The 11,468-nt window shown below is 35.3% G+C and overlaps 2 protein-coding genes across 2 annotated transcripts in view; both read right to left on the bottom strand.

Annotated features, from left to right (window-relative positions):
* Positions 1-615: 615 nt before the first annotated feature.
* Positions 616-7,025, bottom strand: LOC129369490 (ADP-ribosylation factor-like protein 6). Its single transcript, XM_055044932.1, has 8 exons — positions 6,829-7,025; positions 5,460-5,608; positions 5,154-5,215; positions 4,936-5,004; positions 4,768-4,862; positions 4,310-4,439; positions 4,013-4,068; positions 616-2,694 (listed from the first exon to the last, which is right to left on the bottom strand). Exons 2-8 carry the CDS (start codon positions 5,577-5,579, stop codon positions 2,669-2,671), a joined length of 558 nt encoding a protein of 185 aa, XP_054900907.1. The 5' UTR covers positions 5,580-5,608; positions 6,829-7,025; the 3' UTR covers positions 616-2,668.
* An 851-nt stretch (positions 7,026-7,876) lies between these two features.
* LOC129369489 (ephrin type-A receptor 6-like) overlaps positions 7,877-11,468 on the bottom strand; it is a 51,639-nt gene continuing 48,047 nt past the window's right edge. Inside the window, exons 14-20 of the mRNA XM_055044931.1 lie at positions 10,870-11,055; positions 10,609-10,670; positions 10,286-10,495; positions 10,050-10,199; positions 9,742-9,935; positions 9,139-9,288; positions 7,877-8,665 (exon numbers count right to left, since the gene is read on the bottom strand). Of these exons, the coding sequence (XP_054900906.1) occupies positions 8,551-8,665; positions 9,139-9,288; positions 9,742-9,935; positions 10,050-10,199; positions 10,286-10,495; positions 10,609-10,670; positions 10,870-11,055 (1,067 nt within the window). The 3' untranslated portion in view covers positions 7,877-8,550. The remainder of the gene's footprint in view (positions 8,666-9,138; positions 9,289-9,741; positions 9,936-10,049; positions 10,200-10,285; positions 10,496-10,608; positions 10,671-10,869; positions 11,056-11,468) is intronic.

The raw sequence follows: 11,468 nt of genomic DNA, 5'->3' as shown, positions 1-11,468 counted from the left end.
GCAGTTAATAGGACAGTAATAAAACACCCTGCACTGGCAAACTACATTATGCGCTTTTGTATGGCAGGGTATTTAAAATATATTGCTAACATTACATGATTTACAGACAAACCAGCTTTTGGATCAAAATGAAATTAAATGCGATAACTTTTGAATGATTCTGGAAAATATTTATGCCAAAAAAATAAAAAGACAGCTGGAAAATCTTCTAACTGCATGCTGGACAGATGGTTGGTGCAGAACCTTGAAGCACTTTTAAATCAAACACTGAATCTTAACTTTGGCATTTGTGTGATTTGTTTATAGTAAGAATCTCATTAGATATAAAGTACATGCCTCATGTATTTCTGAGCACAACGATTGTGAAAAAAATATATAAAATAAAAAAAATATATATTGTGTTCATAGAAAACCTTTAAACATCTGTAACTTTACTGATTACATTCAACCGAGTAATTTTTTCGGAGTCATAGGACTGGAGGTTTAATGAGCAGCTGTTGCTGGCAGCTCCACAAAATCTCTAAAAAAAAGAAAGTCTGAATAAATGGAAGAGAGAAAGAGACACAAGATTTGGAATAACCTCTGATATATGAACATAACAGCTGAACATGAATGTTGGATTTCCACAAAATTTATTATTTGAAAATTAAAACACGGAATGGAATAAAATAGAAACAGGCCTTTGAAAAATGCAGTTTCAGCAAATAATCTAAAAATGATATCAGTTTAAAATATAAAACATGATTAATCCAGGACAGCTGACCTTCAGAAATTATCTGAGATCTCTACAAGATACAGACTAAACTCCTTACAGCAAGTCATTATATTTTACAATCACAGAAATATTATAAATCCACATGGTTTACACTGTTACAGCAAGCAGGGGTTTTCTTGATTTGGTTGTTTCACAAATGAAGCGCTGAAGAAACATTGCCTGCTGATGTAGGAGCCTAACCTGCACCAGCTTTTCACAACAAAGACAGCATCAGACTGTCGGATATAACATTTTAAACAAGTAACATAAATTAAAACATGTTTTTCTTTGCTTTCCTGACAACTATCACACACTTTTTAGCATATTTTCCCTAACTATCTAAACAAATTGATAAGGTTTTATTCATAGTTCAGAGTATGTGATATCTGAATGAGGAGGGGTGATTGAGTGAACGTAGCATGAAGAGCTTTGGGGTTCTCTGATCTTTATATGCTATACAAGTACAAGCTTCTTCACAGCTACCATTAGGTTTTGCAAATACCTCAATAGTTCCTCAATGTGATTGTTACTGGAACAGCTTCCTCCATCTGCACTATTTTAGTTACATGTCATTCACATGAAGGAAAACATCTTTGACAGACCTCAAGCTCTAATTAGTTCAATAAAGTCTTGCTTTAGGAACAGTTACTTTCTGAGACAACATTCAAATGATGGTAGAAAAAGTTGTTTCAGCTTTGTTGTTGCTGCTAAACATTATTTAGCCACAATTGACAAACCTTGTATGTGGCATAGGTAAAGGATTAAAATAAAGAAATGTATTGATTTTAATTTAGTGCTTTAAAGTCAGATTATTTCTTAGAAATAAATGCAACTTAAAGCCTTTGTAGCTGCCACTTTTAAATCTGTGAGCTTAGTTGTCACACTGTTCTGTCTATATATATATATATACATATATAATACTGATTAATTCTAACCAAAAAAGGCTTAAAAACAAAAAAATTTTTAGAAACCAGGGCTGAAGTACTACAGGTTAACATTGACGAAACAAGCTGCTTTTATAGCAAGCACTAGGTCAGTCTATATAAAAAGATCAAAGCCTTAAAAAAACAAACAACAACAACAAAAAAAAACAAACAATCTTTTGTATAGACTGTAATTTTATGCTTTCTGGTCTTCCTTTGATTCATTGAAGTACTGAGAGTAAACTGAAAGCAGCCTTTTTGAATGATTGCATCTTGTTCACTGGAAATGGAATCAATCCAAAAAGGACAGTAGCTGGAATTTAGCTTTGCAGAGACTGACTTTGACTTATTTTTGCAGTTTTCACCTACTTATTTCACATCTGTACATACACTGACTTAGTATTTGTATATGACTGTTTCAGCTAACTATGTTCTATTTAAAAGGGAACATTACAATTGGTATTATTACACATAAATTATATTCTCTTTAAAATAGGTAAATTTGTTGGAATGTTGTTTTTCATTTTTTATTTATTGTTTTGTTTATTGTCCTAGAGTAACTTTGCTTAAAATTGAGCAGAGCTCCATTCTAAATTATATGAAGTGAAGACAAAGTGCCTGTCGTTAGTGTAAGCACAAAACAGCCAATGTAGTTTTGAAAAAGACAGGAATCTCAACACATTTTGCCTCTTTTTTCTTCTGATTCCCAATGATTTTACAATGAAGTAAAATTTACCCAAACAACAATGTATCTTAACAAATCTTAAAATTTTATAGGAAGCAATTACCAAGTCCACCTGCTGCTTTTTGTGCACTTCTCTAACCAAGTGAAAATGTGGTCCACTTGCTTTTTAGACATTTGAATTTTTTGTTTTAACACTTATATATCATCGGAAACAGCTTCAAATGGTGCTTCAAAAACAGCAAAGCAATAATTCAAAAAAACATCTGTGAATCCTGGTGGTCATTCTGGTGGTTGCTCCTCACGCGCTCATGTTTTCATTGTTTTGATTTGCTCTAGAAAAGGAGGAAAATGATTATTCAGCAAAATATAACATATATGAATATTAATAACAGACAGCTGTTTCTTTGAATCCTCAGGGTTACTAAAAGAAAACTGGACAAAGATGAGTCAGGATGAAGAGTTTACATGGTGGGTTTAATTTAAATCTAATGTTGAATGTACTGCATAAAATAATATCTATGTGTATAAATAATATTCATTTCAGTAATGATACTTTTCAGCTACCACAGTCCCTTCATGTATTTCCCATTAGCAAAAGCCAATGAGACTAAGATCAAATTGCTTGATACAAGTAGGTTTCTCACTTAAATACATTGCACAGGTGGCTTCATGTGAACTCATGTACTTGGGATACAACAACATAGGAAAGGGAACCAGTTAAAAATCCTAAACAAATACAACACAAGTAGTATTAAAAAGCAACCAGTACTCACTGTATAATTTGATCTATGGAAGGATTTGAATGAGGGCATTAAACATAACAGAAGAAAAAAAGACATGGACATTCTCGGACAATTAAACATATTTATTATGAACATGCTTTGGAAAAATAACTCCGTCTTGTTAAGAGATGAAGACATCTTGAAATTTGAGATATCAAGATAGTAATGAGAAAATTGAGGAAACAAAGATATTTTAATAAATGATGAGACAAAAATGATGTAATTATCTTCATTCACATGACAGCTCCCTGTTATGGAGGTTAGAACTAAATGTCTCGTTGGTTTATCTCTTCCTCATTTCACAACCACTCCACCTACTTAACCTGATGTTATAACCATTTCGTTACAGAACTCTAACTAGGTTGGAAAAAGTAAGACTGGGGTATTACTGTGGATAGGAAACTAATCTGAACAGCTGCAGTTACATTAGAAAGGCAATAACAGCAGCGGTGGGTTAATTTGATATTAGAACAGCTGCTTCGAATAAATTGGCAGTCTGGTATATCAAATAACCAAATAAATAAAAGCACTTCCCAAACTTTCTAATTCCGTGCTGTGTATGAAAACCACATACACAGCATGAAGCTTTTCTTCAGCTATGGAGCCTAATTAGCCTGACCATTACCTTTCTATGTCATTCTACTTGATTATCATCTGCCTTCAGTGATCCACTGGGATAAAAACATGAGGAATATGACCACATGTGTGTGGTTGTTATTTTATTAGATTTTGAATGCTATTCTTGTCTCAAATTGACTAAAATGTATTATTTAAGAATAAAGTAGAAAGCAAAGTAAGCTTCATATTAATCTAGGGGGCAAAGAAACAATCGGACTGCATTTTCAATTATGCACATTAGGTCTCTTACCTTGGAGCCAGTTGACTCCTTCTTGTAAACCGTCTCCTCTGATAGCATCGGTGGCACTGGAAAAGAATAAATTTGTTCTGAAAAGCAAAAACCTGCAGCCACCCAGGCATTTCTACCAACCATGCAGAAAAAAACAAAACAAAACAAAACAAAACACTTATAAGAAATCCAAAAGTTCTGTACAAAAATCTATGACTGGTTCTATACACTCTTGTGGTTTAATAGTTATGTTAGATTATTATTAGTAGTGTACAGTTTATGAGACAAGTAGTTCAAAGAGTTTTAATCTGTTCATACCAGATGTACCAGGGCTTGTCTTTGATGTTTTCCAAACAGAGCATCTGTGAGACCTTGACAGAAGACAGAGCGTCTCTGACATCCATCTTGTTAGCAAAGAAAAGGATGGGGATCCTCCTGTGTCTAATATCTGCAGCAAAACGGTGAGGAAAGTGTAAACAAACCACAGTTGTGATGCTGCATAACAAGGGACAATATTTTGACACTACTGCTTAATATTTGACACAATATTGCTTAGCATGTGTTCTGCAAAGTGGTTCACTGTGTTTCTCACGCATGAAGTGCTTTGTTTTCCATACATACATACATACAAAAAAAAAATAAAAAGGGTTTTACTTTAGAGTCACTGATGTTTGTGTCTTTTTATAAAATATAAACCAAAAATCTGTATTCAAACTTCTGTGGTTTAGACACAGAACAGTATAAAAAACTCTGCAGACAAATAAGAAAGCGCTTACCGGGATGATTTAATAATGTTTCCAATTCTTCTTTGGCTACAACCATTCTTAGCTTGTCTGCACTATCAATGACAAATATTATAGCCTGCCCTTCCCTGAGAAGAGAATAATGGGAATAAAATGCATGTACATCACCAAAAAGGCAAAAGATTGTATGTGTGCACTCACTTGTAGTAATGCTCCCAAAGATTCCTGTATCTGCCTTGACCGGACATGTCAAAGACGGTAAATGAAAGACTGGAGAATAGAAAAAAATCAAGTTGGAAACCTAAAAGTTATCATAAGAAGCAAATATTCTATCACCTATTAGACGAAATGTTCAAATAAAAACAAGGTGGTACAACAATAATACATTTAATTTTTACTATATAGTATTAAGTATATACCTGGATGTCTTGAACTTCTCTATGCTGAAGCCAATTGTTGGAACAATGTCTTGCACCTGGGCCTAAAAGAAAAAGAGAATTTCAGGAATGGCTCAAAGGCAAGTTCACAGAGGCAAAGCTAATTATATTGTCATGTAAGAAAGGAGTCTTTTTTTTTTACTTAATTGCGTTGTAAATAATGTGCAACAGCAGATCAACATAACTACAGGAAAGCACATTTGAAACACAAAGAGAACATGCACAGCGTATGTCAGTGTGAGCTGTATTAAATACAAGTGCACACATTTCACTGGATCATTAACTTACATTGGAAGGCTTGAGTTTGTTGATGATGGTGGTTTTGCCACTGTTATCCAGGCCCAGGCAGATCACATTCACCTCCTTCTTTAAGCCCAGCCATCCGACCAACTTGTCAAATAGTCCCATTGGCTAGCAAGCAACCATCGGCTGTGAGCCTTCAATGAAAAAAGTTTAAAAGTTAGTAGGTCAAAATTACAAATGAGAAGAGATAAGGAAAAGAAAAGAAATCTGTAATAGACACAAGTCAGTCACACTTCCCCAGCTGCAATGATGATACGAGTTTTCATTAACTAATATTTTCCTCTCCTCTTTTTTGTTTTCAGCCATCATTATGCGTCTTCCCCTCTTTTAACCTTTATTATCTCAAACACTGAGATTTAAATAAGATGTTGGTGGTTAATGTCCATCTAACAGGCTAAATATATTAATGCTTTGAAGAAGGTGGATCCTTGGCTACTAAAATATTATAGCATAGTATATACACTACTCCTTTCCATTCATTATGGCTACTCAACGGCTACATTCGTCCAGTCATTCTTTAAGAATGGAAGTTGTCTAATTTTGATATTGAAATCAATAAAACCTTCATCCAGCTCTGATTAAAATGAACATTTATTGTGCAAGTGCATAAAAAGATGCACCACACTGATCTGGTTGCTAGCTACAATGTTTTTAGAAAACATTAGCCTCCTTTACGTTTAGAAAAGCCCAGTGTATCCTAAAACAGAGCAAAGATCAGTGAGGAACAGAAATTCCTTTCATGCTGAGAAATTAAGCGACAAAACTCTGGTACAGTTACATCGAGCAGTATCCATATCCCTCTTATTAGCTGATCCATTCGAAAATATGTCCATGGTGCTAAGCCTCTTTCACAAAAAGTATAATGCAGAGCAAAAAAAATGCTTTGCTAAATAATAATAAATGTAAATGGAATTCGTTTTTTTTTTTAAATAGCAACCACTTTATTTTCCATGAACATCGAACTAACATTTAGGACACAATTGTATTTAAATAATAATAAAAAAGAACAGAAGAGCATTACTTACAGACATAGGTGTTTGGTGGTTCTAACCAGATTTGGTCGCATTTGCTTCACCATAACAGCTATTTAATCTCTGTTACGATAGTCGCTAGCAAGCCACTGCTAACCGTTAGCTGTTTGAAAGTTAACTACTTCAGGCATTTCAATACGACACACTCGTATTTCCTTGGTCTTTCTACAAAAAAAAAATCGCAATATCTTTCCACTCTGAATAATCCAAATGTAGCTCTGCAATTGTAGCGAATACCAACACCGCTGTTAGCCTAGCTAAGATATCGCTAACGTTAGCCCGTATTATCCTGTCGCAGATCGTTAAGTAGAGCTGTAACTTACCTGTAATTCGCCCGTGCTATGTTGCTAATATTGGATCAGCTAGTGCAGTCCCATTTAACTAACTGACGTTTCATTCATTTCTCTGATGCTCTCTCGTATTACCTAAAATAAAAATATAACTGGATATTTACACTACGTTGCTGGGAGACCACTCTCTTGCCGCTAGGTTGGATCACCGGGGCAACGGAAGGCACTTTCTGGTTTTCAACGTCAGCCGCACAGGGGTCTGCCGTGATTGGTCAATGTGTTGCTCGGCAACGATTGGTCTACTCTGCTGTGATTACGTTGATAGTAATCAGATCTATGGATAGAGGTGCAATGATGTTCGGTAAACCCACAATTTGAAACCTTTAATCGTAATGACTATGAAGGAGAAAACTGAGCGTTATTATTTGTTGGCCGTTTGTTATTTTTAAAAAGCCTGCAAAGCACATTTCTAAAACTTGGCAAATATGAAATTTTCCGCTTCTGTTGTCAGCTAGGACTAAATTACACAAAATAAAAATGAAAAGTGAATTTCAATGCTATGACTACTAGTGTCGAGGTGGGATGGTGGTGGGGTTAGAGCAGCAGGGGTTCTGCAATGCAATTTAATTGTTGTTAAAATACACTTTAACATATTAAAATTGCTAACATTACTAACCAAAACTGTTTGCATGGAATAAAGAAGCCTGTTTCTCGTAAGGTTAAAATGTCCATGTAAATAAAGATTTGAAATAAATCGAGAAGAGAGTGATATTTGGCATGATTTTCATCTTTTACCCGCCTGTTTGTTTAAAATGTAAATCTTATGATATTCAACATCTAGTCAAAAACAAATTGCACCATGTGATTGGTCAATAAAAATAAGGACTATGACCATGTACTTATCACCATATGACCTTCAAGTGTCTGTTTATATATACCTGATAAGACTTCATGCCTTGAAGACTGTTCACATGAAGGCGATCGTCTACAGATGCTTAAAGTTTCTCGTTTATTGTTGTGCATTAACCACAAAGCCAGCGTTGCACAAAGATGTTTTTTAGAGTTTGAGCAAAAAGCAGCCTTAAAATATAGTTGTTTATTAAGGAAGAAACTTACAGAATAAAACATACAACTTTCACAAGACTTCTTTTTGTACAAGACATACTGCATTATCATGAGGAGAGAACATACATTTCTAAAAAATAAATAAATAAATAAATCGTTTGACATTCAGTGGTCTTCAGTTCAAAAATCATTGTGGAATATTTCTTTGTTTAAAACCAGTTGGAAATCTTAGAACCACATTATTTCTCATACGTCACCAGATGGTATATATCCTCTCCTCATCTTCCCTGGTCATGAGGTAACTGAATTGACACCTTTCAAAGTCAATAGAAACAATTGGATTGTCACTTGGAAAGATAAGAGGTATTGGTGAACACTTGAATAGACACTAGAGACATGAAGTCCTAAATTCAAGTGAATGCTAGTACTTGCTGAGATAATAAAAAGACCCGGTTTGGCCAATGCTGACAGAGGTTGATTGTTGTGGAAGCTGTCCGAAGAGATGATAGTTGGGATTATGAGTGCAACTTATCTGGACAGCCATGGGTCTTAGAACCAAGACCCCTCCCTCATGCGCAGCACGTGGTACTGGCAACACCTAACAGTCCAGTGTTTGTGCAATTGGTTGGATAATGATGCCAAGGATCTGCAGCCGGATGTGTAAAAAGAGTCTGGTTTTGTGAAATGGTCTCAAACTTGAAATCCACTCTGATGGATGTGATGAAGTTGCAGTCGAAGAGACTGTATGCTGCTTATGATTCTCCTCTGGTGGCCAATCAAACAGACTCCAATGCGTTTGATGTCCCTGAAGAGGAGAAGGAGAATTATCTAGTTTTAAATAAGAGCATTAGACAAAATCTTTGCTTGGACAGAAACCTGAACTTTAAATGCTAAAATCAAGGAAAGTTGAAGAAAGGTAGGTCTAAAACGTTTACATATTTAGCATAGCAGGGGTAGTGTAATAAAAAACAAACCTCAAAATTAAATTTTTTATAGAAATATTAGAAATCCTGAAAGTGTGATGAAGTTGTATATTTAGTTACTTTTAATGTGAACTCAAACCAGATCTCCACACATTTGTTTGGCATGTCAAAAATCACAAGCATCCTACTTTAACCTTTTGCATCAAATACATGCCTTCTCATATACAGCACTCTACAGAATCCTCACAGTTCTTGATGCAATGCGTTGATAGTGTTCCCATTGTTTTTTTAGTTTAATGCAATTTTTTATTCTATTTGTGTGTAGCATCACCCTTTATAATTTAGCTCCACTTACTCTATACTCATAGTTGCAATAGAATCCAGAGTAGTGTATCCTGCTGCAAGGAAGTTGCTCTTATACTGGCTCATTTTGATGGAGTCCAGCCAATCGCCGATAGAGATGAAAAGAGGATAGTCTGGCATCTCCTCAGGAGAGTCTGAAAAACTGAGAAGACAAACAACATATTAGCTGATACAACATCAAGTTGGCATGCCAACAAACTGAATGGTTGATTTTATTTGGCTAGTTAATAGTGCAAAGTGAATTAAAAAAAAAATTAAAATACACTTTAGATTTGCTACTCTTCTTTCACTATGAGGTACGAGATATACTGTATCCTTGTTTTTTCACTCATGATATTATGACTTTATTCTAAAAAATATGATATTATTCTCATATTATCTCTACTTTATTCTCATGTGACTTCACTCTTGTAATATTATAACTTTTATTATCATAATACAACCTTATTCTCATAATATTATAACTTTATTCTCAAAATGTTATGACGTTATTCACGTAATTATTAAAAAAAAAACATTTCTTAGCACGGTTGTAGTACTCCTTTGTTTGTGGTTTGAAAGCAGTCAAAGACATTTATAATAAATTGACATTTACCTTAGAGCGTCATTGACCAGAGTCAGCATACTACAGGGATTAATTATGAGTTTGTCAAGGAAAGAAACCACATCATTGAAGCTTGGACGTTGGCTGGACTCCTTCTGCCAGCAGTGCAGCATCAACTGGTGTAAGGTCACAGGACAGCCGATTGGTGCTGGCAGACGATACCCTTCTTCAATTGATAAAATAACCTAAGAGAAATGTGAGAAAAAAGCAACAACTGGATTAAACTTTTTTATTCTTAAAATGACATCATTTTTGATAATCTTGCAGCTTTTAATGATTGTATGTAAATAGAAACTTACATCTTGATTGGACATTTCCCAGTAGGGCCTTTCACCATATGACATCACCTCCCACATAACAATGGCATAGCTCCATACGTCACTAGCTGAAGAAAACTTTCCATAAGCAATAGCCTCTGGTGCTGTCCAGCGTATTGGTATTTTTCCTCCCTGATTCAAAGTAACACAGAATCATCCTTTGACGCTCAGTTTGTTTTACCATAACATAACTTTTGAGTCGCCATTTCCACACTCACTGTAGCTGTGTAAGCGGATTCAGAGTCGTCTTCAAGGATCCTAGACATGCCAAAATCTGACACCTTACACACCAAGTTTTCATCCACCAAGATGTTGCGAGCAGCGAGGTCCCTGTGAACGTAACCCATGTCTGAAAGGTATGTCATGCCGACTGCGATGCCTCGCAGCATACCGATCAGCTGGAGCACAGTGAACTGGCCCTCACGGGTCTGGAGTTTGGAGATGTAGACGGAAGAGAAAACAAGATAAACAAGTGAGTGTTTTGTCTTTACACTATGAAGACGTACAAATAAATATTAGAATAATAAAAAAAACTCAATACCCGCAGGAAAGTGTCAAGTGCTCCATTTTCCATGTATTCCACGACTATCATCACTGGTCTACCTGAGAGAATGGAGAAAAGTACTTGTGTAAAACGATTTGAAAGATGCGTGCAGAAAACAAAAAGGGATTGGATTTTAAAAGCGGGCCTCTATTGAAAGGTGATTACAAATAACATGAGTAGACTGCTGGTAAGATATACAAAATATCAGAACTCAATAAAACCATTGTTTTTAAGAACAAAAAAAAATATTCTGCTCACTCTTAGTGACAACTCCCTCCAGCCTGATGATATTAGAGTTGTTGAACTGTCCTATGATGGAGGCCTCGCGCAGAAACTCCCGTCTCTGCTCTTCCATATAGCCACCTTTGAGGGTCTTTATTGCCACAGCAATGTCCTTTCTTCCAGGAATACGCAGGCGCCCACTACACACCTCTCCAAACTCACCTGGTAAGACAAATCAAGACTAACTATATCAGACTCTTTAGTGATGTATTATGGTTATTTTCCTTCTGGTATTAATTAACTCTTTATATTGAGATTTATCAGACACAACTTTACATTTTAGGGTTATAAAAATATTAGAATATTTGAATGTTAAATGTTTCAATTAAAACTGCAACAGAACTTTGTCATTTCGCCTTTATATTGAATATAGGTAATTGCGCTTCTTGTCCACTAGATGGAGGCTGTGTGACAGGAAATCATCAAATGGCAGCAAATCTTGGTATTTAGTGCAGGGGCCATCTGTTCAGTTCAATGAAAAGTGTTGATTGCAGTACGCAGTTTCAACTTTTCATGTCTAAGCCACAAAAGCATAAATTTCCTTAAAAACAGCTACAATTAGACACCATAAAAAC

This window comes from Poeciliopsis prolifica, unplaced genomic scaffold (genome assembly GCF_027474105.1).
Source record: "Poeciliopsis prolifica strain line A6 unplaced genomic scaffold, Auburn_PproV2 SCAFFOLD021, whole genome shotgun sequence".
Classification (NCBI taxonomy): domain Eukaryota; kingdom Metazoa; phylum Chordata; class Actinopteri; order Cyprinodontiformes; family Poeciliidae; genus Poeciliopsis; species Poeciliopsis prolifica.
This window is presented reverse-complemented; position numbering and strand designations above follow the sequence as displayed.